Raw genomic sequence first — 27632 nt, forward strand, 5'->3', positions numbered from 1 at the left:
CACTGAATACCATAAACATAAAGGCACATGAAATTAACAATTACTCAGTATTAGCCCGCTGATTGACCTCTTTGCTTGCCATTTTTTTTTTTTTTTTTTTTAAATAGACTGCACACAGTTTTGTGTTTTGCTTGTGCTGATGTTAGTTAGTGTACATAAACTTTTTTATAAGATTTTAAGTTTTTTGATTTACAGCTCAGCACAAAATGTAGTGTTCGCTTTTAGCAATGAATTCCAAAATTTTAATTGTTGGCCATTTTGTACAAAGTCTCGAAATGCTAGGAATGTTGGAAAGAGGAAAGGAATTTTAGAAATTGGCAAAGGCTCTTTCTGAGGTTATCATATGAGGTTGGTCCAGCACCAGAGCTGCTACTCCAGCTTTCCTGGCACATCAAAACTCTGCAAGTTCAGCTTATAATTGAAATGAACAAATTTATTTCATATTTTTTTTTTTTTTTTTTTTTTTTTTGCAGCAAGCCAAGATCCTCATTCAATTTCTCACTCTACTTGTTTGTGCACCAATTTCTACAAAATAGCAGTAGACGGTGTCCTTATACTCCTTACTCTAATTTCAGAAATTGGCCTCTGCTCCTTGTAATTATATGAGCCAGCAGCCTTCCTGGCACACCACAACTAAAAACTTTGTGGGCAAGCTCAACTTATAGTTGAAATTAATAATTTTTTTTTTTTTTTTTACAGCAAGCCAAGATCCAGACCTCATTGGAGATTTTTCTAAGGTTAGTATTTATAGTTACCATTTTGTTTATGTTATACGCTACCTTAAAAAAATGCTGTCTATGAGTTGTTAAATTTTTTGGATTATGCTGAAATCTTTAAAAATATAAAATGAAAAAATTTACTATTACCTGCTTTATGACATGTCCTGTACATCTTTAAAAAAAGACTTGATGCCATATAAATAATCAATTTAAAAAAATCAAGTAAATGTAGAATATTATAGTAATAAAGTCATTGGTTAATCGCAAAAAGCTAGATTAAAAAAATAATAATTGTCTACACAAAATGTAGGAATATGAAAGCAAACTTCTCTGATTTTCAGAGGCATATACCTGCTTTCCTGTACTGTTTAGTTGCATTTACAAAGCTATATATATATTACTTACCCGTCTATCTTGATGCCCTCTCTGTTTAATGCAAAATTTAAATATACATATATAATTAATTAAACAGTTGAATTATTTTCACTCATGGAACTATGAAGTTGGAGGAGAGAACAAAGAATTACCATAGGACAAAAGTTATGATCCAGTGAGGGTGGGAAATAATCATATGGTGGCTGCCACATCACAGAGATATTAGTAGAACCTGTGTTTTTCTGCTATTCTCCTGATATGGGCCTTCCTTCAGTACCTAGTGGAAGGAAGGTACAGTGGTCCTTTCCTGATTTGTTTTATAAATATATATATATATATATATATATATATATATATAAATTAGTAGTCGTGAAGGGTAATATGCTAACATTAGCAGTGTCCCAGGTTCATAATCCATTATTATTTTTTATTTATTTTTTTTTTTTTATTTCTATTATTAATAATATGTTAAACTGTTGCTACCTTTAAAACATATATATATATATATATATATATATATATATATATATTAGAGGGGTTGGAAAGAATCTTGAAGGCTTTAGTGAAATCCATACTATTTCTTTAGAAGCTACCATATTTCTTTAGGAATAGTATTTTGTATAAGGTTATCTTTGTGGGCAACTTGTGAAGGATGAGCACAATATGAGATACAGGTGAAATGATGTTTTTCACACTACTACCATAGTTTTTTCTTTAAGAGTTGTCTATGATATATCTACACCAATATTATATAGATATAGAATCTTAAATTCTTAAAATATTGTGTCTAGTTGCATTTAGTTTTATTTAAATAGTAAACATTACGAAAACTTGGTCCCCGTTTAAGTAGATTTGTTGTAAGTGGAATTTTCTGGAACCAATTATCCCTGGATAACGAGGATCCACTGTACTTGGATTTCAGAAAGAATTGATACTGTTGGATATAAAAAAGACTGCCGCACAAATTGGAGCAGTGTGGCATTAAAGGCAAGTTGATGCAATGGATCAAGAAATGGTTGAGTGGGAGAAGACAGAGCAATGGCCATTAATGGGCACTGCTCTTTGTAGACTAATGTTATTAGTGGAGTAACCCAGGTTTCTGTGTTAGTTCGATTTGTTTTCTATATTTTTCACTGATATTGATGAAGACAGACCAGCCTTAATGTCCAAGTTTGTAGATGATAGAAAGGTTAGCAGGGTGGTAAATGACGATATGCTACCTTTTTTTTTTTTTTTTTTTTTATGAAAATCCCAAACACAAGAGGTATTAGAACATATAGTACTTAGTACCGTGCTAGGGTTGGAGGTTGAGAAGATGAAAGAAGATATTTGTTGACATTGGACTTGAACTTCTGTAGACTGTAATTTTCAGGAAATACGTATGAAGGAAGGTTGTTCCAGAAAATGGCAGTTGAATGAATAAACAAGGAAGATGAAAAGTTGGTTCTGTGAGTTTGAAGTTGGACAGTAAATGGATGTTGACTGGTGGCGGCACGTGTTCGGACTGTTTTGAAAGAGAGAGAGCGGGAAATATAGAAGCCAATTCAGAAAAACAGTACATATATGAAACAGCGAGTGGAGAGACTCTGTTAGAGATGAATCAGTAATTAACCTAACTGCCCTCTTCTGAACGGCATCAAGAAGCCTGAGAGGGGTTTTGGGGGCACCACCCCAGCAATGGGATCTTTTTTTTTCCCCCCCCCCTGTTAGTTGTTGGCGCATCAGCTTCTATGGCCATAATGCACCTCCCAAAGTTTTTGCATTTTACTGTGATCCAAGCCCGAGGCGGGAATTGAACCCGCGACCTTTGGGTTGCCAGGCAGGCACTTTACCTACCTGGCTAGCCCGGTCGGCACAACGGGATCTAAAAAAGTTAGGCATATGGGCTGAGAAATGGCAGTTGAAGTTTAATATAGGTAAATGATAAATACAAAGTACTGCATACGAGTAGTAGTAACCCCGGAGTAGCATATCCACTATTATTATTATTATTAGCCATATGGTGCAAGGAAGCCTGAGGCTTATGCTGCACCAGGCAAAAAAAAATTTGAGTAACCCTGAGAGAGAGAGAGAGAGAGAGAGAGAGAGAGAGAGCAGTAGAAGGAAATCACCAAAAAAGAGAAAAATTATGATATCCAGCTCAGGACCCTGGGTGTGCCAAGCCTATACTCACCAGATGTGAGTCCCTGGGGCTTCTGGTACTAGACTGAATAGTAGAAAATGAAAAAAAGACATGGGGTAATTGTGCAGTCAGTTATGAAGTTCTTTGAGCATTGCTGCCAGGACAGCTCATGTGGTTTTTTCAATGATATACAGGAATTTTGCTAGCAGGGATAAAGAGGTGATTATACCATTGTATATGCCGATGGCCAGGCTACATCATGAGTACTGCATACAGGTCTGGAGGCTTTATTTTACAAAGGATATAGAGCTGCTGGAAGGAGCACAAAGAAAGCAGTGAGATTGATGATGGGTGCTGTTACAAAGTAAGGCTTCGGTTCTGAAAATTGCAGTGTCTGGAGACTAGGCACCTGTGATCTCATTGAGGTGTTTAAGGCATTGGCCCATTGTTGTTTTGTATATTTCTCAATGATATTGATGAAGGTATATCGACCTTAATGTCAAAGTTTTCAGACGATACAATGGTTGGCAGGGTTGTTAATAACAGTAATGAGAGTATACTGCTGCAAGAGGATCTGGAAAAGTTGGGTAGATGGGCTGAGAAGTGGCAACTGAAGTTTAACATTGACAAATGCAAAGTACTGCATATGGGTAGCAGTAACCCCAGAGAAATGTATCAACTATGTGGTGTTATTACACTCAGGGTAGTGGAGAAGGAAAGAGACTGTGGGGTAATTGTGCAGTCAGATATGAAGTTTCCTGAGCAGTGCAGACAAGGCTGCCAGAGTAGGTCACGGGGTCTTGTCAATGATATACAGGTATTTTGCAAGCAGGGATAAGGAGGTGATTATCCCCTTGTATAAGGCAATGATCAGGCTACACCTTGAATACTGCGTATAGGTCTGGAAGCCTCATTTTAGGAAAGATGTAGAGTTGCTAGAACGAGTACAGAGAAGGGCAACAAGACTGGTGAAGAGAACAAAGGAGTGCTCTTATGAAGAAAGGCTTAAGTTCTGAAAATTGCAGCTTCTGGAGACTAGGCAATCTGATTGAGGTGTATAAGGTCTTGAATGGATTGAGCAGGCTTAATGGTGATGGAATTCTTCCTCTTGCTCGGATTACAAACCTGAAGGGGCATAGATTCAAACTGAGGAAAGACAGTTGTAGAATAGATGTGTGGAGGTTTGACTTTAGCCAGCAGGTAGTTGATTGCTGGAACAAACTTCCATCTGTCGTCGTGGAAGTTGATTGCTTAAATAAATTCAAGGAGGAACTGAAAAAACATTTGGAATGAATGGATCAGTGAAATGGGAAGTGTTTTTTTTTTTTTTTTTTTTTTTGTTGATGCTGTATAAGCTTGCTTTTTGCATCATGTGCCTCCTGCTAATGCTAATTCAATTTGAGGAAGGATGGTTGGAGAATATATGTGCGGAAGTTTGCTTTAGCCAGATAGTAATTGATTTCTGAACCAAACTTCCATCTGTTGTGAAATTTGAGAGCTTAAGTAAATTCAAGGAAGAAGTAGACAAACTGTTGAAGGGAATGGATGTGTGAACTGGTAAAGTTGGGTTTTTTTTTTTTTTTTTTTTGTTAATGCTGTATAAGCTTGCTTTCTTGCATCATATGCTACTGATAATGCTAATACTTATTTAAAGACACAAACCCTAGAAAGATAACAGCTCCTTTTAAAAATGGCACAAAAATTTGAGTATAATAATAAACCTTTTGAACAAAGTGTAAGAATTCAAACTGACCTTAATGATGTTTTTCAGAGTGTAGTTATGTTGTAGATACCATAAACTGGCTTTGTTTACATAAACAACTCAGTACTACTTGGAAACCTTAGGCCTGCATGGAATCACATGCGGTTTGTGGTTGGATAATAGGACAACTGTGCTGAGCTTGTATTAAATGAAGTAATTTTATAAAATTACATTTTTCTCACTGGGTAAAAACAAACTTTGAAATACATATGCAGTTGAAGCTCTACATAATCATGAGAAAAACTGTTGTTACATCAGAAGGATATTATATCGATTGTTCATAAAATCAGCAACAAAACAAGTAAAACTTGAATATTTAATGTAATTCTACTAATACAAGATAGTATAATTTTATTTATAATATGTACTATAGTATTAAACAAGAAAATTATGATTCTAAATTTCTCTGCATAGGCTACACATCCTATCCAGTCCTAACAAGAGAATTGTTTCATACTATAAAATAATCTGTCCAAACACACTGTTTCTATGGTAGAGCATGTTTTAAAAGAGAATTATGAAGGTGTGCAATAGCAGTTATTTCACTTTCGCAGTTAGGCTGCGCTTGAAAAAATTGATGTACAAATTCTAATCCTTAATGAGCATCTTTCACTGAAACTTCTTGTTCAATCACAGTAGGTTCCTCTTCATTCATGCATATCCTGAAACATTCAATGTTTACATCCACTTCCGTGTAATCTTTGAAGCTTAAGTTTTCCTGTAAGTTTAGGTGATGATTCTCATGCTCAATATTTCTTCTCTTTGTTATCAGACTGTTCTTCACAGTTAATAGATTAAAAAGCATGAGAAACTTCATGCATTACATTATTTAAGGTAGTAAATCCAGCATATTTGAAGCAGTTGGCAATCACTTTTTCACAAACTTTATCCCATGCTGAAACATTGCCTGTAGGATTTCGATTTTGCATTGAATTTTGCTTTCAAGACACAGCACAATTTTGTTTAATGGCATTCTTCAGTAGTTTTTCTTAAAACACTGGATTACACCTTGATCGAGTGTCTGAAGAATTGGCACCATATTTGGTGGTCAGTACTCGACAGTGACTGCAAGTATGTTGTTTACTTGACAACAAGGGGTGCAGTTATTTACAAACAGCAAAATTTTTCTATTCTCACTCATCTTGCCATCTAAGTCTCTGATCCATTCTTCGTAGGTTTGTGATGTCATCCATGCTTTTGGTTTGCTTGATACGTAGTCAGTAATGTCTTCGAACCTTTAAAACATCAAGGCTTCTTGGCTTTCCCAAAGAGGAAGGGTCTGTGTCAGATATGTTTTTGTGCTAGGAGAACAGTAATCCGTTATTTGGCCTTTTTTCCACCACTACATTTCTTGCCTTTAAATGTAAGTCTTTTATCCAGTAGCAATTTAAAAAAGAGTCCAGTTTCATCAACATTAAAGATGTTATTATGGTGGTATGTCAGCAGAATATTTTTCAAATGATTTTCCTTCCATTCCTGTGTAGCATCAATGTCCACAGCTGCATGTTTGCCACACACCTTTTTGAAAGATTAGCAATGAATCATAAATATATGGAACCATCCATCTGAACTTTTAAATTCTTTAATATCCATTTGATGCGCAAATGATTCAGCCTTAGTTTTTAAAAGATTACCATCTATGGGAACATTTTTTGCATGCATCATCATTAGCCATTCCAAAAGAACCTTTTCATGATTCAGATAGTTCACCTTTAGTGCTCGAATCCTACCACAGATTTCCCTAAACAATCTTTTCTGAACTTTCAGAATAGTGAACAGAGGACTCTGAGGAATGCCGAACTGTTTGGCGATGTCAGTCTTAGAATGCACACCATTATCTACAGTTTGCAAAATCCGAATTTTGATTGCCAAAGCTATCCGCTTTCTTGGAACCATGCCAATAAACATACACTCTTAACTAATGAAATTAACTTCTAGCCAATGTTCATTTCATTACTGCACTGCTAGAAAAGAGTGTGGGAAATCTTAACAAGTGGTTTCTCACAGTCAGTCTGCAAGCTCAATTCCTTCAATATATTTGAAGCATTCTGTCATTTTTAAACCCCAATATTGTAATAAAAAAGTAAAATTCAAATTAAGAGATAGAAATTTATGGTCATTATAGAGAAATCCTTTTATTTTCAATGTCATTATACTGAATGTAAAATAGCATTAGGTTAATGAGAAATTGTCAGATATCAACCATATATGATGCTATAAAATGTGTTGGGGCATTAAAAAGAGGGTCGCTATAAAGAGCTTCGACTGTACAAACAAATTTTGTAATAATTGAATCTTTACATAGAAAAGTGTGTCTATTCACAAGGCAAGTATGATATGTGGTTCTTGCAAAGGAGAATTTTTTGTAAACTGAATGTTTATTAATGAGATTCTATGTATATTCCATTAAAAATATGTAGTATGGATTTGGTGTTGACAAACCTCATTTAAGTCTCTAACATGTTCATACCAATTCTTGATTTCTTTTAGTAATGCGAACCTAAGAGATTTTTATAATAGCCATTTGTATCAGGTAATACTTTTGATTGTGACAATAATTGAAAATAGCAAGAGTTAAATATCAAAGTCATGTTGTATTGCAAGAATAAATGAACAGGACTGGTAATATTGCAGTGTGATGGAGTATGGTGGTGGGGGAAGGGTGTAATGATCTTGATTGCAACCAAAACATCAGACAGTTTTGCATTTTGTTATTTCTTAAGATCAGTTTAGAAGTCAAAGTTACATTGATTTCCATATGTCACCTGCTTATGGCTTGCAAGGCTGTCTGTTCTTTAAACTGAGGTCCATTAAAGCAAGGGTTTACTGTATCATTATTTTTAATTAACTTTGATTTAACTTAGTTCCATGACTGTTATGATTGATTTTCACTTCTTGTCTTAACTGGAAAAAGCATTTTCTGTGGAGTTAAATTCTGTTAAGTAATAATTTTGATAATTATTTTATTCAATTTTTTTTTTCTTCTCTTTCTTTTCAAGGCTTATATATTACCATTAGTAAAAGGAAAACACCATGATCTCCAGACAATTTCTCCAGATACGGTATGTGTACAACAAATATTGTCACTTGAAATTTTTATAATACTAGAAATAGCATAGAATTATTGATAGAGTGAAACTTATAAATCCGGCCAGACTGGAACTTAGCCCTTGTTAGACTTTTGGAATCTAAATAAATGCTTCTCAAGCAATGGAACAATAACAGCATATCATTCACCTCAATGAAATTTGCTGGACAGCAAATAAAAATATCAATAAAGAGAGGTGAACTTCACAATAACAGTTTGGGATCCTAGATCCATATGACTGCTATAGTGTGTGCCTTTAATTTACGAGCAGTGGCTATAAAGCTCTGCTATTGATATTATTTAATATATATATCCACCATAATGGTCCAGGATGCTAAAATTTTCCTACAAATGCTGCTATAGTATCAATTGCAATTTATGTTATGTTACAACAACTAGAAACAATTGTATCCTCCCAAAAGCACTAGGTGCCTCCGTAGCCAGGTGGGCAGGAGCAGCAGTGCGTAGCACACACTTCTTGATTAGACCGGGGTTCAAGCCTGTGACCACCAAATACGGAGGATGTGGAAAGGTCAGGGAATGACCACCGCATATCCCCGGAGCAATATGGCCTTAGTTGCTAATGCTCCTAAAAACCAAAAGCACTATTTCCTAATTTAAACAGACACATCATGGTATGGTTTGTTTGTTTGTAATCATGTTTGAGAGGTACTGTCATGTATATTTTAAAGCAAACAAGTTGTTTTAGAATGTGATGCTCAATAAACTTTCTCATTGCCACTGCTTCAGCAAGCATGAGAAGGTTTTTATAGTTGAGCAGTACTCAAAATTGTTATGCTTATGATCAAGAAAAATTAGTTGCCAGCATCACAATGCAAAATCTGAAATGATTTCTCACATTACATTTTGCCTATATCTTTCTTGTTAACAAGGCATCCACTTAATATCATAGCATGAGTTTGATTGTCATCGGAAACATGCTGCTTTGAGACACTGGCCAAGTTCCCTTCATTATGTGCACTTTAAAATGACTATTGCAACAACACCGGATGAAGGTTTTTTTATCATCATTATTATTATTATTATTATCTCTCTGTACATTAAAAAAGTTTTCCTCCTAGTGATATTTATTTGAGTCAATGGGAGAAGAGGGTGGGGCAATTACATCACTACAAATGCAATTAATTATTGACAACTGCCTCCATAATGTTCATCAACCTCGTGCACGTGCTCCCCTGTCTAACATTTGATGTTCTATTGTAATTTTTTTTGTATTTTAACGAATATTGTATATTTGTAAATACAGTAATTTAGTATTTTGTAAATATTTTAAATATTTGTATAGTTTGTAAATATTTCAGTGAAATACTTTGGGATGCAACAATATTCTTCATGCATTATGAAACGTGAAGCAAAAGGCCTTTTCCTAAGTGACCTATGTAAATGCAGGTAAATAATTACATTGTGATTATATTGTGATGTTTATTCCACCTTAAGAATGCCATGCATGAAAAATGCACAGGTGAATAATTACATAGGTCACTTCCTGATTAGATATCGATCATAGTGACATAGTGTTTTTTATCTAGCAGCACCGGAGTTCTCCTCCAACTCCGAGTTTTTACTCTGTGTAGAATACAATGCTCTGCATAAGGCCAGGGTGTCTGTTTTGTGAAGTATTAGTGTGGGTTGTGTTGTGTTGTGTTGTTCCTCTGGCTACTTAGTCTGGGGGCCCCTGGAGAGCCACTATACTCCTAGTTTCCATCACTGCACCTGGGGAGGCGGGCCAATACACATTAGGAGAGAAGGAAGTTCTGGCTGGGTGAATCCTAGTGTAGTCTAGGCATCCAAGGAGAGCCCAAAAAAGAAAAGAAAAAGAAAAAAAATTTTATTGGAAAGGAGATAATGGGGAGATAGGAAGAGAACAGGGGAGCAATAGTTGAGGCACTTGCCTGATTTGAAAGGAGACAGTAAGGGGACCCCTGGTCCAGAGGGTGGGAGTTGAAAGTGGGTGGTGGGGTGAGCCACCACACAAAAGGGGGATAGAGTCACCCAGGGTGGGGAAGGAGACTCAGCCACCCCAGGTGGTAGGAATAAAAGAACATAGAGAAAGAGATTCCTATAGTGGAGCGTGCTTTTTGCAGCTCTGGCCTGGGGTTTACCCTAATGGCCAGTGTCAGCACCCCACACCATGCCAGCTAGGAAAAGCTATAGCATTGTATCAGCTTGGATAACCATGAGGCCTCTGATGGCCTGCATAGCCATCAGTCTGTCCAGTGATAGTTTTTTCTTACACTTTCTATTTTCTTTTATATATTATATTAGATATCGATCGGTGCGTTTCGACAGGTGTGTCTTTTACATAGAAAAGATTTTACTTACTCTGTCCTACCTCTACATATTACATAGAAATATTTCTGTTGACATATAATTATAAAATTTAATGTAATTTAACTTTGATCACTGGGTTACTGTATAAATACTGCTTTGCATATGTATTGCATTAAGAGAATACGTTTAGGTCATAGATTTCTGGCATTCTGCCAAGGTGACAGGTCATTGAACTGCAATTAATAGTTCAGACTTGTCTAGCAGTTTTGCATAAATTTTTTCGACATTTCAGCTGTTAAAATACTCTTACCCTTTCTGTGGATAATAATCATTACTGTAATATAATGATCACTAGTTTTCAAGTTCTGATGGGGTACTCCTATTGATGAGGTATACTGATAAGTACCAGAACAACCACCTGGGGTGTGGGGGGGGGGGCTGAGCAGACATCAAATGAATTCTCATTGCATTCTCTGTTAGAGAAGTACTATGAATTCATCTTGGTAGCTCATAGTAACATAGTTGTCTCTTCAGATTTACAATGGAGACTCCATCTTTTTGACTTAATTTACTGCCTTCTCTGCTGTAACATGGTTTTTCCTTCAACTTTTTGTAATAATATATTTTTTGCAAAAAAAAAAAAAAAGTAAAACTGCATTCAAATCAGAATTTTTTTTAAGAATTTACAAATTTCTTCTTATTCGGTGAAATGTTACAACTTCAATACACTCATAGCAGAAGCTGTATGACTCTATATATAAATTTGGTAAATTGTGCACTTTGTTTGGTGGCCAAGGACTTTACATCATGAATTCCTAAGACAAAAGGTCGTTTCCTTATTGCATTCAAAACTCTGCTGATTCCAAAGAAAACTTTCAAAAACTCAGTTCACAAATCACGAAATGAGTTTTCAGAAATATTAAATATAATTTAACTATGAATTAAGTATCATAGAAGATAAAGAAATAGGTATTCTGCATATCACTTCTGTCACTTTCAGTGCAAGAACCTACCTAATTCTATTATGAAAGAAGAAAGAATTGATGTACAGCAATCCTTTAGTCCATGGTTGGAGAACTGATAAGTGTGCAAGGAAGCTTAAATATAACAAATTATCCCAAATCATGCCTCATATTTTAAAAATTCCTTATTACAATGCTAAGAGATTCGGCCAAGCAAAAAAAAAAAAAAAAAAAAAAAAACACTGATTTCAGATCTTTTTCTAGTCAAGTTTTGGAAATGCTCTTGCAACAGTGTCATGTTTTTTTTTATAAAACTTTGACTCAATATTTTTGAAGAGAGCAAAATCTGCAATTGCTTGAAACAATTATAATTACTTGACATTAGAAAAATGTTCCAACTAGGAATCCACAAGCAGAAAAATAATAAGCTAATGTTTGAAAACATTGGATTAGTAAGCAATCATGTGGCTGTATTTTAATATAAAATGTCAGTGAATTTTAATTTCCAGCATAGTATGGGGCTTTAAAAAACCTACTACTTTTTCCAAAACTCCTTCTTTTTGCAAGAAAATTTCCTTTTTTTACCAAAAATTCTCCCTTATTCCTGCCGCTTACAGTCCCGATGCTCCAGCCTTTTGAAAATCAAAAGGCTGCAGATATGTGAAAGGTGGCAGCCATGTGGAGCTACTATTAATAGACACGCAGCTGCTGCCTTTGTGGAAAAAAAAAAGATGCTGGTTTTTTTTCACACTTTGTTTAATAAAAACAAAAAACAGGATTTTGAGTCCTATTATAGAAATAAATTGTCTACATAATTTCAACATTTAATTAATTCTTAAGTTCCTTATTACAATGCTAAGAGATTCGGTCAAGCAAAAAAAAACACTGATTTCAGATCTTTGCAGTAAATCAAGTGACTGTAGCATTGATAAGCTTTCTCATTTATAGCCATAATATCTTTATTTCATAATTCTTTTTTTTTTTTTTTTTTTTTTATATATATAATAGGAAAAAAATTTTTTACAGTTGTATTTATCCCACATAATTGTTTAACTTTGCAATAAATTCATTCATTATTTGTTTAACCAGATAATTTGTTAATTATCTGGTTAAAGCACTCTTTTTGAGATCAAGTGCCTGCATCATAATACAGTCGATTCCGGTTATTTAGGACACATCGGGACTAGTGCATTTTGGCCCGATTAAGCGGCTGCCCCAATTATGCGGAGTCTCACGTAAATAATTAAAAATACAGCTTTGCGATTGATTTTCTGTAAGATCAAATCACGTTAGGATGGACTCACCATAGTAAAATACCGATCACTATACAATGTGTAGTAAGCGCCGGTCATTGTGATCATGTTTGTGAATTGAAGTTTAATTCTATTAAACAGCAATTCTAATTAGCGAAAATAGGAGGAATATTATTTACAGGCTATAAAAGTAAAGGTATACTTATTAATTACAATTTTACACTTTATTACATTACCAATTAAAAAACTGATACGTGAAAAGGCTGACCGGGCTAGCCAGGTGGGTAAAGTGCCTGCCTGCCAACCCAAAGGTCGCGGGTTCGACTTGGGCTTGGGTCAGAGTAAAATGCAAAAACTTTGGGAGGTGCATTATGGCCACAGAAGCCGATGTGCCAACAACTAACAAAAAAAAAAAAAAAAAAAAAAAGATACGTGAAAATAGGAAGAATATTTTCCACAGGTTAGCAAAATAAAAATAAATTTAAGCTTACGTGCATAGCTTAATTAATACATACTGTAATATGTACATACTAACTAGTTGACATTTCTGTTCACTGAAATTTGTGGGTGGGGGTTAAAATTTAAAACAGTAATAAAGATAAGCAATCAATAACAAATAACAAAGAGCACAGCACACACACAATACACACAAGTGAGAATGGAGTAACAAGTTACGAAGCTTAAAAAATAGGAATGAAGAGCAGATTCTGAAAATTAATTTTTTATATGATTGAAGCAATGACAGAAAAGCCCAATAAACCGGGGACTGCTAATTGTTTTATTGTTTTATGGTTGTGACCTCCAGAAATCCGACCGAACCACATGGTATGGTCAGAGATAATCGTAGGGTAATCTTGAGTGCCGCGGTCTCCTGCTCCAATTAAACGGCATGTTGTCCCAATTAAGCAAAGTAAACCCTGGCTGTTTTCTCGATTGGGTTCTGTTCTTTAAGATTTGTCCCAAATAAACGGCTGCCCCGATTAACCGGTGGCCCAAATAACCAGAATCCGCTGTATTCAAGCACTTGACCTGTGAAACTCTCTTCAGTCATCTAAACCCACTTGTGCTGTGTGCCAACCACGTGAATGTAGCACCAGAGAGAGAATCAAATTAATAAAATCTATATAAAATATAATTTTTTTTCTTTAATAGAAAAAAATACTTTTTCTATTAAAGTAAAGGAAAAAGAGAGCACCCTTCTTGTATATATAATTAACTCTATTAACACACTAACTTTTCCTTGTCACTAGTGGCACTTCTCTGGACTCCACATAGCAGGGCTAAAAACCTGGGAGAAGAAAACCACTCTCCCAGGACTAAAAGGAGCAACAGTAGTTAATGCAAAACAGTTGACCCATGGATGCTTTTATCCAGTGTCTCAGAGAGACAAGACAACCTAAATATGTTCCATGCATAGACAAAAAAAAAAAAAAAAAAAAAGTGAAGAAGGAATGGATATATTGTCCATCTGTTTTAATGCTGCACTCCTCAACAGACTTACAAAATCTGTTGAAGAGTGCAATATAAGACTGAGTAACTTGAGATGCCTGGGCAACATGCAGAAAAACTGTTGAAAATATCTAGCTTTGGTTGGAATAACCACTAAGAAATTATCCAACAAGGCATATAGTTTATTAAGCTATTCATCTAAACTACTATATATTAAGGTAACACTTCAGGTGTCTTACCGATACCTTAAACGTTACCTTAATGTATAGTAGTTTAGGCAAATAGCTTAATAAACTATATTATTAATTTCACGTGGCATGAATGGTATTAAATATAGTAATAATCATCTAGTTATAATTTGCTTTGTGGCAATACATAATCCTTCAAGAGCTGTAAGATGTGACCTGTGAGGTTATATTCCAAAATTCATACAAAACTTCATTTTTACAATACACTTCCCCAAAATTATGCCTTTTGGCATATAATTTTGGGGAAGTATATTGTATTTGTGGTAGTAAGAATGAACCTCTCAAGGCTCATTCTTATTGCCATATTCTTTACAGTAAGAATTAATTCTGTTACTGGATGCATACTTAACCTGTTGAAGCATATCTTTATTGTGGTGATCTTATTTTCTCATGCCAGTCTCACAAATGCTCCTAATAAAAAGACAGTTGCTGAGCATCATAAACAGATTGGAAAATTGGACAGAAAGCAATGGCTACTAACTTTGCAAGGAAGAAAAAAAAAAAACTGCATTTGCTTCTATTGGAAGTGATTGTTGCTTCCACATTCAATCATAACATGAAACTTAGGTCTTTTATATGATTCTAAATTAACCTTTTTAGATCATATTAAATACATCTGTACCACTTGCCTAAAGAAATAAATCTTCTCAGAAAAATATTTGCTTTGTCATTGAATGAAGGCCATTACATAGTAATGATCTTCATCCAATGTGTTTATATCCTCTTGATCCCCTGCCTTACCTTCCCTAGAAGGTAAGGCAGGGGATCAAGCCTCTCTGATTAAAAACCCCTTGACTAGAGATTGAAAAGATGACTTCCTTTATGCATTGTGGAAATGCCAATGTCAGAACAGTTACTTGTGGATTCAAATCATGTGGAAAGTGATGGAGGTAATCATTTCAGAACAACGGAATAACTTGTGATTTTAGAAGGTTCCTTTACCAAGAAGTCTCGGGGGAAATGTACAAAATGTAATAAAACAACTAGAATAACATACAACATTTTGTATCCAGTCTAGGCCAGACCTAATGCTGCCAAATAAAATTTTTAATTTTGCTGTCTGAAAAATGATACTTCATTAATTTCACTGCATACATTATAAACATTGTTTGCTTTTTTTAATGCAAATAGGCAAACTTTAACAATTATTAGATGCTTTGTCAACCAAGTTTTGCAAAAAATAAAAAATGTTAACTCTAGCAGAGTATGTGTATTTTGAACATTCAATAGCAAACTGTTTTCACTACAGAGTATTACAACAATTGGTAATATACATGGTTGCTTAATCATCTCTCTAAATCGGTACTTTATTTAGTGGTTCAACACAGTTTTTTGTTGCACATGAATGAATCTGTTTTTTTGAAATGCTATTCTACCCACCACTTAAATCCCTTTTCATACACCAACAGTGGCCATCATTGCCTCATTCCATTTGCACCCCCTCCCTCCCTTTTTTTTTTTTTTTATATTCCACAGTCTTTATCTTGATGGAGCCTTTTTCCCTACTCCTCAGTCACTGCACCAAAGTTCTATAAGAAGTATTCAAGCTAGATATCAGAAAATGAACCATTCCTCTCATATTGTAACCCTTCTTTTTTGAAAATACAGGGTGGCCACTGAAAGACTGAAGGGTTTGAAAAAGTCATAACTTTTTTATTTTCTTTTTTTACAGGTTATAGAGCATCCCTTGGAGATTAAAATGGCTGTGTGTCATACTACACTTAAGATGGTAGAAAATGAGAAAGACCTGGGAATGATTGTGCAGTGGGATATGAAGTTTTCGGGGTACTGCAGACAGGCTCACAGATCAGGTCATGGAGTATTGCCAATGATATATACGAATTTTACTAGTAGGGAAAAGGAGGTGATTATCCCTTTGTATAAGGCAATGGTCAGGCCAAGCCTTGAGTACTGCATACAGGTTTTGAGGCCTCGTTTTAGGAAGGATGTAGAGTTGCTTGAGTGGGTACAGAGAATGGCAACAAGATTGGTGAGTGGAAGAAGGGGGTCCTCTTATCAAGAAAGGCTTAAGGTCTGTGAATTGCAGTAGCTAGAAACTAGGCACCTGCGAGGTGATCTGATTGAGGTGTATAAGGCCTTGAATGGGTTGAGCACCCGCAATTCTGATGGGATTCTTCCGCTTGCTCGGATTACCAACCTGAGGGGGCATAAATTCAAATCGAGGAAAAGCAGTTGTAGAATAGATGTGCTGAAATTTCCCAGCTGGTGGTTAATTGCTGGAACAAACTTCCATCTGTCATTGTGGAAGTTGATAACTTAAATAAATTAAAGGAGAAACTGGGGGATGGGAACAAACTTTCAGAGGGAATGGATGTGTCAAACTGTTTGTTTTTTTCCACTGATGCTACATATGCTTGCTTTCTTGCATTGCATTCCTCCATTACTACTGCTGCTACTACTACTTCTAAGATTATATATCTCTGCATGCTTCCCACTTAGTATTTGTTGTTGGTAACATCATTTTTAAAAGCTGTCTGAGATGACTGTAGTCTGCTTTACAAAGCAAAGACCCTTCCTTTACCCTTGATGGTAGTTGCATCTTTAAGTAAATTTCATATGATTACACTGTTATTACTGCCATCTATTCTATTGGTTCGTTTATCTGCAGATTCTTAATGTACGAAGAATCATTGCTAATAATCAGATCAAAAATATTGCCTTCTCTTGTTACTTCTCTCACGTGCTGCTCTACAAAAACAGCCATCCAATAAATCAACAAAAGTCTTGCTAGTGTGTGCAAGTTCCAGTCAATATCTGAAAGGTTAAAATCCCTCATTATAAGACATGCTGATTCACAGGCCACTCTGTTGACCTGTTGTTCGTTGTACTCATTAAAGTCATTCGGCTTATAACACATTCCTTGAATTTTATTTAACCAGTGCTTATGTCACACCAAACTCACTTAACATTGTACTGTCCACCTATGTCAACTGGGTACTCTACATTAAATTTTATGTGTTTCTTAACTAACAGCATAATCCCTTCTCCCTTCCTATCCTTTTTGTACACATTGTACTTCCCAAATTCCAATTCTGCATTCCTTATATTTGTGTGACACCACATCTCTGATATCCCAACAGTATCCATCTTTGATGTCTTGACCAGCACTTCAAATTCATCAAATTTATTAACTATGTTCCCAGCATTGCTGTACATGGAAATATACATGCATCTGTTTTTAATCTTAGTTACCTGAATACAGCCCATGTATTTACTAGTTCCATGATGGTTCTCAGCAATTCTTAATCCCCAGTACATTGCTTTCCAGGCTGCCACTCATTCCAGTAGAAGCAGTGCAAGAATCACTTTCACCTCTACCTGTGGCTACTGTTAATCTGTTAGTTTCCGAATCTCCCCCCCCCCCCACAAGCTAGCAGTTTTCTGACCCACCTAACACTGCCTTGATGGCATCAGATCTAATATTATTAGCATCAGAAAATATTCTTGCATACTTTCTATTTAAGTGTATCCGATCCCTATAGAAGCAGTATCTCCTCTTAACAACTGCAGACTCTGAGAAAAATTCTACATGTGCCTTGCACACTCTCTCTCTCTCTCTCTCTCTCTTCTCTCTCTCTCTCCCTCTCTCTCTCTCTCTCTCTCTCCAGGGCCGAATTGATTGACAAGACTCTCATCATATACTCCCTCCTATCGTGTCAGCTGAATTGCAGACAACTTGAAATTTAACTCTAACTTGCAACTTTTTCTCAACGTTGCCCTGTACTTGTTTAGTGAGTCCTCTGATCTCATACTCTTAATGTCATTAGTGTCAATATGTACAGTGGTATCACCTTTTATACCCTTAAAAGATGATATCCCAATGTCATCATATTGTTTGCTCCATGGTTGACAAACCCTTCTCCTATTCCACTTATCCTTTTTTCACAATGAATTTCCTGTTTCCCTGATGATACAGTAACTGACTGTAGCTACCTCCTTTGGGAACAGCACTCTCTCCATGTGGGTTGCTGCTGTGTTGTCTGATGCATAAGTTTAAGCTGTCATTGAGGTGGGCAGCTGAGAGCTTTATGGTACCTCCAACTTCAATCCTTCAAGAGCATCCATCCTGTTCTTTAAGCTCTCATAAATGCTTATCCATGTCCTCAATAAGCTGTTTTTCCCATTGGTCTCAGTTCTGTATCTAGCAATAGCAGAAGCACTTTGCTTGGAATGAGGTGAGTGAAGTGTATTAAAATTATAAGAAGGAGCTATATATATATATATTTTTTTTTTATTTTTATTTATTTTTTATTTTTTATATCTGAGAGGAAAGTGGAAGTGAAATTACATAAAGGATGCATCTGGGCACTTGTAATCTCAATATTTCACCTTTTGTAACAATAAATTCAGCTCTTTCTGAAAGTTTCCTTTAAGTGTGCAGAACAAACAACTGTAATTCAGGCTAACAGGTTTCCGTTGTGGAGTATAACTCTTTTTAAGCGTATCGTTGCACTGCCAATAAAGAATCTCCATTCCAGTGACCACATGTTACAACTAGTGTATTGATTAAGCCATTTATGCAATGCAGAACACAAGAGATCCTTCCTTGGAGTATAATTGGATGAAATATTTCATTTCATGAATTCTTTCAACTTTCCGAAAACTTGCACATGAATACAGTTATACTCATATGCAAGTTTTCTAAAAAAAGAGAGAGAGAGCGAGAAAGAAATGCATAATGTGACTGTACCAAAGAACTTGCTGTCAACAGAGAAATGAGGCTGATTATATATAGTCCACTTAGGAATTACCCCAAAAGTCCATGTTATGAGATGAAAAATAAAAAAGCAGCTCTAATGTTGTGCCCTCAAGGCGATTGTGTGAAGTATTACAATATCAATTAAATATTCTGCCTGCACTCATCACAATCTGTATGATTATGCCAACTTGCTAGATTGTCAGCTTTGATTTCTTTGTTCCAGTAACGCTTCTGTTATTCTGTGCCTTACCAGCTCATTGTGTTCTGAGAAATTCTCACAGTACGTCCAGTGGGAACTTTGGTGAGTCTTAGAAATTTAAAACAAATTTTCCTTGTTTAAAGTATTAAGTAATCATTTTCTTATGCAGAGTGAGCTCATTCCTAGATTATTTACCATTCTCATGTTTCTCAAATTTTCACCAAACCTCTGCGAAAAAATGCTAGCTGGATCTCCAGTGCAAGAGTAATTCAACCCATTATATTTTCACTGTTGGAACTTCATATTATCTGTAGTGCAGTGTTATAATTTCAAAGAAGAGGAAGTTTCTCAAAAATACTGCAGAGCTCTTATTCAAACTGTAGACTTGAAGTGTTAATCTGTTCAATGATTAGCAAATTAATTTATTCATCAGAATTTTTATGTAATCGTAATTTGCCCTGAAAGATTAAAAACAGAAATTGCTTCTCCAGTGAGCTACCCAATAACAATTCAATACAGAGGGTATTTTTCTGAACTACAAATTCATATAAATAGTGATACCTGAATTATGTTGTTATATGTTATACCATAACTGAGTTTGCATAGAAACTATAGGATTGTCTTGTAATTTATGGCACTGGTGTTACAAAAGTCCTTACTGTTGAATGTTAGGGACGTCTGGAATAGCTGTGGTATGCCCATGGTAAATTTTAATCCTTCAACCGTTAAGTATTATGCAATTCAGATTTATTAAAGTTCTCAATCTGTATGATATATAAATTCACACAGATTTTAAAAAAAACTGATTACATGCTACAAAATAGTAACATGTTAACTTCAATTTCTCTTACTATGGATTTTTTAAACATAAGGATAGACCAAAAAAACACAAATTTATAAACTTGTTTAGATATTGCTTAATTAAACACCATCATGGAATTGAGGAACTATCAAGCTATATTTATACCCAATTCTATTATAAATAAAACTGATTTACTCATTCAAGCAAAGAATGCATCTATCCCTTACCTGCATGATGAAATTATATAACCAGTGCTTCATTTTTTTTTTTTTTTTTTTTTCTCTTTTCTTGTGTTCATTTAGGTTGCTCATCTTCTGAAAGGAAATTTCCTTGGTGTTATTGCAAGTTACAGAATTGTGGACTGTAGGTTTCCATATGAATTTAAAGGCGGTCATATTGAGGTAAGTAATATTGTAACTTGTGTTTCAACTCCACTGTGCCTTTCTTTCACTGAATTATGAGATGTAAACGTTAATTCAATTTGTGTGTGCTGCTATAACATTCCCTTAAATACCTGTTTTATAATGAACATGGGTAAAAATATCTGGTGGATTTTTTTTCCTTTAGCAAAGTAATTCAGCGGAGTTTTCTCTTGAATATGAGGAGAGGTAGAAGTTTCATTCCATCAGCACAACAAGCCAAAACGGCACCATAGTGTGTGTTTTTTTTTTTTTTTTTTTTTTGTGGCCTATTGTCTTCACAGTTACTGATTTTGTTCCTTTAACAGCCTTATTTGCAGATACATCAAATGTTAAAGGTATTTCACCCATATAACCAGTTTGGCAAGCTTGTAGTTTGTGTGCTTCTTAGCATTAATTATAAATCTGTGAAATTCCAGGATTTGGTTTTCATATTGTTTTACCATTTTCTGGTCTATCCTTGTTTGTGCTGATGAAATAAAACAAAACTTCTACATCTCCTAATATTCAAAAGAAAAACTGCTAGAGGAAAAAGTCCCACCAGATATAGATTTATGAAGCCATTTTGCTTCATAAATCTATAACACCACCTTTTTTTTTTTTTTTTTTTGTTGTTTTATTGAAACCCCAAATATGAGAGGTATTAGAACCTACAGTACTTGGTACCATGCTTGGGTTGGAGTGTTGAAAAGACGAAAGAAGATATTTGTTGACATTAGACTTGAACTTCGGTAGACTGTAATTTTCAGGAAATACGTATGAAGGAAGGTTGTTCCAGAAAATGGCAGTTGGATGAATAAATGAAAAGTTGGTTCTGTGAGTTTGAAGTTGGGCAGTAAATGGATGTTGGCTGGTGGCGGCACGTGTTCGGACTGTTTTGAAAGAGAGCGGGAATTATAGAAGCCAATTCAGAAGAACAGTGCCCATGGAAGTATCTGTAGAAAATGCGTGCAGCAGAAACAGTACATTGCCAGGGGACATGTTTTAATGTAATGTAAGGGTAAAGGCTACTTTACTGAGCAAAAATAGACTGGGTCATTTCCATGAAAGAGTACAAATTTCTGTGAATTTTGGAGACGCTGGCAAAATGCACCTTATTGGTCAATTAAAAGTGTCAACAGACAACTAATACACATTTTTATTAAAAAATCTTTAGGAATTTAAATGCATAATAAAATATTTTAAAAAAAAATATATATATATATACAAAGGGTACTAGGAAAGTTTTGCAATACAGCTTTGTTTATTTGTTTATTTAATTTTTTCAAAGTAATTTCCTCTACATTCAATACACCTCTCCATCCTCCGAAACCAATCTTTAAACCAGTTCTGCCAAGTTTCACTAGGGAGTAAAGCACACTCGTTGTCCCAAGCCTGTAGAAGGTCCTCATCACTGGAAAACCGCCTCCCTTTTAGCTTCATTTTCACATGCGGGAACAGTGCAAAGTCGCAGGGAGCAAGGTCTGGTCTGTAGGGGAGGGTGCTCAAGAAGTTTCAGTCCTGTCGTGGTCAAATATTCGGTGCAGGTTTTGGCGCGGTGAGGTGGAGCATTTATCGTGATGGAGGTACCAGGTGTCCATTCTTGACTTTGGCCGCAGGTTCTTCAGAGATCCAAGGACTTTAGGCAGGCATTGTTCAGTATACCACTTAGCTGTGACTGTCTTCTGCGTGTCCAAAACGACACGTTCCACAATTCCACTCGATTTGAAAAATACAGCTATCATTTTCTTCTTTACAGAATCGGGATTTTCTGACAATTACGGGTGTGTCGTCATCATCATCAAAGACCCAAACTTTGTTTTGAGCCTTGGTCAGCAGATCGTAATAGTACAGCCAAGTCTCGTCACCTGTCACGATGTTGTTCACATGCCGAGATTGTCCCTTATCAAACTTTTTTAACATCTCCCGGCACCAAGTCACACGTCGTGTCATCTGCTCTTCAGTCAGTTGATGCGGCATCCAGAGAGAACAAAGTTTCTTCACGTGCAAATGATCTTGCAGAATCGAACGAATTGCTGGTGCATTTAGGCCCAAAGTATCCTCTATCTGTTGGTAGGTCACTCGCCTGTTTTTGTCAAGCATTTTCCTCACAGCAGTAACGTTTTCCTCCGTAACTGACATTCGTGGCCTTCCCGGCTTCTCAGAATCCTCCAGGGCGAAATTTCCCCTTTGGAATTCTCTATACCACCTGAATATTGTTGTACGATGTGGACAATCATCATCTAGTGCAAGAGTAATTTCTTCTAAGCACTGGTCTATGGTTAAACCACGCACGAAATTATACCACAAAACTGTCCTTATCTCATTTCGTGACCACGATGCCATCGCAAGCACTTTACACTCTCACTACTAATGAATAACTGAGCCCATCGACTTGGCGCGGCGGCTACTATGCACGTATGAACATGTCTCAACATGCAGCAACAAGCAGCTTCCTGTAATTCATTGTTGCGTCATATTGCAAAACTTTCCTAGTACTCTTTGTATATATATATATATGTAGGAATTAGTCTGAAATGTTTGGAAATAACAATTCATTACGATTATTTGAACCCAAACATTGTTCGTGTCACCCGGCCTGAACCCAAACATCCTTCTTGTTACCCAGCCATCGGGCAGGGTCAGGCCGCCTGGTATTCAGTAAATATTCTTTCAGTGAATTTTAAAAATAATAAATTAAAAAAAAAAAGCCTTAGCATCTGTGTGTTTCTGAAACCAGTGGTTGCTGTAGATCAACTGGTAGATGAGACTCAAAAATAGCATTCTTCCATTAACCTTTAAAATTTGAAATTTTTTCTATTTTCCTAAATATAATCAAACTATTTGCTGGAGTAGTTTCAGAAGGGTTGTTTTTTTTTACAGTTTTTTTGTGAAAACTGTGTTGTGAAAACCTGTCAGATGATGCTGTGTTTGTTTAGTTTCAGGTTACTTTTTTTACTTCTTTCACTAGTTCAGTAAACATCTAGCTGCTTTATCCTAATTTTTAAATGATTTATTGTTTTTATATAGCAGATGTTATATGTGTGTGTGTGTGTGTGTGTGTGTGTGTGTGTGTGTGTGTGTGTGTGTGTGTGTGTGTGTGTGTGTGTGTGTGTGTGTTCTAATTTTTTATAATAAGCAGAAATATATGTGCATGTTTGAAATTTTGTGAATTTAATAGTCCTCTAAATTGAAATAGAAGAGTGATTGGTGTTTCTCTTTTTTCATATAAGATATTTTTCGCAATTTTCAGCAGCTTTTTTTTATTTTTTTAAATAATAGGCATGAAACATGCAGCATGTTTTAAAAAAATTTAAATTTTTTTATTAAAACTTGTGACATGGAATAAGTACTGCAATCTATAAAAAAAATTCAGAAATTAAAAATAAAATTGGGCACCTATCAAGAGACTTGTTATATTTTTGGTGCCACCACCAGTACCACTAGATTCAATAAGAGCATAACTCCTCTTCCTATAACTGTACTCTCCATATTCAAAATTCTTCATCCCGTATTCATCCCAATTCAGATGAAATTCTTCATCTGAGTTGGCACCCTATCTGATATTCTTACAATATCCACATTTGATGACCTAGCCAATACTTCAGATTTCTCAAATTCATTTATGTAAAATACTCCTAGAATTAGTATCCAAGTAAGTATATGTTGTTTGCTCATATCACTAATACAGCCTATATGATTGCTTGTCACATAAGGGCTGCTAGCAGCCCTTGTAGTTTCCTTGGCTTATGTGTTTCTTCTAGTCAGTGAAGCATTTTAACCTTTTCGCACATGGGATGAAAAGGTTAAAATGCATACTATTTGACATCATGGGATGCCTGACAGTATTCATGACCCAAATTGAGTCCTCGGGAAATTTGGAAGTTTGTAAAAATCGAAAAACCATGGATATAAATGCTTTAAATGTTAATTCTTGAATTTCAAGCCAATGTAATTATTATCAAAAAATAAAAAATCAGGATCAAAATTTTTTTTTTTTTTAAATTATCTTTTTTTTTTTTTTTTCTTTTTATATTAATGTTCTCTGTTTATATATAATTATTTGATTTTAATCAACTTCTGATCCAAATGCCATCAAAATTCTTCAATTTGAAATTGAATGATTTTGATGTATGAATTAAGCTCAGATTATCTCAGATTTTGTTGAAAGAACATGCCATTCTGTGCGAGTTTTTAAAACTATCATAAGTATATAAAATGGATACTAAAGTATGAAGGCTTGCCACCTATCAATTGATAGGTGGCAGCCCTTCATGCAGTAAATTGGAGGGCAGCCATCTATTATGGCTGGCTGTCTTGTCAGTCAATAATGAAGCCATGCCTTTCATAGTGTGATCGAAAAGGAAAAGCTATATACCTCTCACAAAGTATGGACAAGATAGCCTACATAGTGTTTATAATGAAAGTAAAATTAAAACTAGGTGTAAAATTAATAATTACTAAAAAGCTTAAAAAATCTATACCTGAAAATTATGATGTGAAAATACATGCGGTCAGTATGATAGCTGCAACCAAAGCCAGTAACAAATAGGAACAATTCTATATATTCATATTTTATAGTAATAAAACTAAAGTGAAATGAGCTACAAAAAATTGATAACCAGTGACCTCTATAATCAATTTTGAAATATGAGTGTATAGTGTATAGATATAAAAAGGAACGAAATATTCCAAAAACGAAGATAGTATTTTAAGATTATAAATAATATTTAAATGAATCTATACTAAATTTTAGACAGTGGCAGGACAGGACTATCTAAAGATATAAAACAGAAGTGGCTGTAATTTAAAGAATAGCATCGTGCAAAGCAGCAATAGCTAAAACTTAAAAATATAATACCAGTGAGTTAAAACCAAGAAAAATAGTGGAAAGATAAAAATAAATTGGATATGGCCACAGCATCAGAAAAGGATGCAGATGTATATATAATAATATAACAGTAAATATAAAGATGGCAGTACAAGTTACACAGAAAGCCACAAGGAAAAGGACAGAATAAAAACTGAAGCAAGCAAATGGCAAAAGGTGTAACAAATAATACTATCTAATGACTGGAAACAGAAATGGCTGTAATTTAAAGAATAGCATTCACAAAGCAGCAGATAACTAATTCTTAAATTGATATAAATATAATACCAAAGAGTTAAAACCAGAAGGAATAGCGGAAAGATAAAAATAAACCCAATATGGCAAATGCACCAAAGCGTACAAAGCAGCAGCAGGGGATGCAGATATATATATAAATGTGACAGATAGAAGTGGGGATGGCGGTGCAAGTCGAGTGGAGGGCCAGGGGGATGGACGAGGTATGAGAGAATGTGGGTTGGATTAAAAGTTAGTAACCTGTAAAATAAAAAGCATTCATTTGTACTTAATAATTTTATACATAGTTTTGATTTTACTTTCATTATGGGCACGGTGTGCGGACTGCCTTGTCCATGCTTTGTGAGAGGTATATAGCTTTTCCTTTTCAATCACATTTCTATTCATAAATTTTCTCTTACACAGCTATGAGCAAGTATGGAAATGCAGTCCTTTGATGCATGTTCAGCTGTAGTCCCCTGAAGGAATACCTGATCACGTATCAGTGTTTACTTTGGCTGACGCCGACCGGGCTAGCCGGGTGGGTAAAGCGCCTGCCTGGCAACCCAAAGGTCGCGGGTTCGAATCCCGCCTCGGGCTTGGATCAAAATACTGCAAAAACCTTGGGAGGTGCATTATGGCCACAGAAGCCGATGCGCCAATAACTACCAAAGGAAAAAAAAAAAAAAAAAAACTTTGGCTGACATCAGGTTTAATTGCATATTTGCCTGCCCTTATTGATGCAAGCTGCCGTTACCTTCATTTGACATTCTGATGTATTTTAATTTTATTTTATTTTTATTTTACATGTTAGTGCTTTTAATTTAACCTGCATTTTCTCATATTTTGGCTGTCTTCTTCCTTTGGCTTTCCATGTGATTGCCATCTTTATTTTTGTCTGTCATATTTATTACAGTGTGTGTGTGTGTGTGTGTGTGTGTGTGTGTGTGTGTGTGTGTGTGTGTGTGTGTGTGTGTGTGTGTGTGTGTGTGTGTGTGTGTGTGTGTGTGTGTTTAATTGCCATCCGAATAACGTAAGTATATGGCAATATTTCTTGCAGCTTGCATCAGATAAGATTGACATGCATGGATGATGACGTAATATTACATCTGCTGTTACTTTCAGCTATATAAGCATGCTCTGCAAGAGTTGCAGCCACTCCTTGCTTGTGTCAGGATAGCGAGTTACGTGCAGTTGACGCCTCTAAGAAAGAATGCTATTGTTGCTTTATGTGAGGAAGGATGTTCTTCCCGTCATATTGCTTATAGAGTGTCTTGTAATCAGTCGACAGCGAGTAGATTTCTTTCCAAACTCAAGAATACTGGTTCTGCTGATAGGGAAAAAGGAATCAGATGCAAATGAGTCTATGCCAAAACAGGACCGCGTTTTGAAGTGCTTATGCCTTAAAAACCGTAAAGCTTCTTCGTCTGAGCTGAAAAGAGAATGGGAAGAAGATACAGGAGTGGTAGCAAGTGCAGTAACAGTCAGAAAACGCCTCTTCAAAAATGAAAAAAGCCCGATTAATTTGGTGTAAGCAGCATGTCAAATGGACCCCCCTCCCCCGAGCAGTGGAACTCAGTTATTTTCTCAGATGAGAAGAAATTCAACCTGCATGACTCTTATGGGAGACAAACAATTCATTGAAGTCGTGGTGCAGAATGCCATCCAGACTGTATGGTGTCTACAGTGAAATTCTCTACTAGTCAAATGATATGGGGATGCATTTCATATCGCGGAGTAGTCACCTGCAGTTTATAAAAGGTTCCGTAAATGCCAATGGATATCTGGCTGTATAGGAAGGCAAATTGCTGCCAACCATCAGAGACCATTTCAACCTTCCAAGTAACTGCATATTTCAGGACAACTGCTCCTTGTTATCAGGTGAAAAGTGTAAATAGGCACTTCTGTAGTTACTTTAGCGTAATTTCTGCATTAGAGATTCGACAGTAATGTGTTTACATTTGTTACAGGTGAAAAAATGGTTGGAAGAACGGCCCATTACAACTCTTATCTGGACAGAAACAGGCCGGACCTGAATCCTATAGAGCAGGGGTGGCCAATGAGTCGATCACTGGTTTAATTTCGGTCGATCACAGCGAATTTTAAATATACAGTCATCCCTCAATTTGTGCACCTTGT

At 35.6% G+C, this 27632-nt stretch overlaps 1 protein-coding gene across 2 annotated transcripts in view; it reads left to right on the plus strand.

Annotated features, from left to right (window-relative positions):
* LOC150078368 (M-phase inducer phosphatase-like) overlaps positions 1-27632 on the plus strand; it is a 311872-nt gene that overhangs the window by 252742 nt on the left and 31498 nt on the right. For both annotated transcript variants that reach the window (XM_090385423.1, XM_090385424.1), the window contains 3 exons: positions 700-737; positions 7978-8040; positions 20294-20392. In XM_090385423.1, coding sequence (XP_090241549.1) covers positions 700-737; positions 7978-8040; positions 20294-20392 — 200 coding nt within the window. The remainder of the gene's footprint in view (positions 1-699; positions 738-7977; positions 8041-20293; positions 20393-27632) is intronic.

Source organism: Mastigoproctus giganteus, chromosome 11, assembly GCF_048544385.1.
Source record: "Mastigoproctus giganteus isolate SK-2022 chromosome 11, ASM4854438v1, whole genome shotgun sequence".
Lineage (NCBI taxonomy): Eukaryota > Metazoa > Arthropoda > Arachnida > Uropygi > Thelyphonidae > Mastigoproctus > Mastigoproctus giganteus.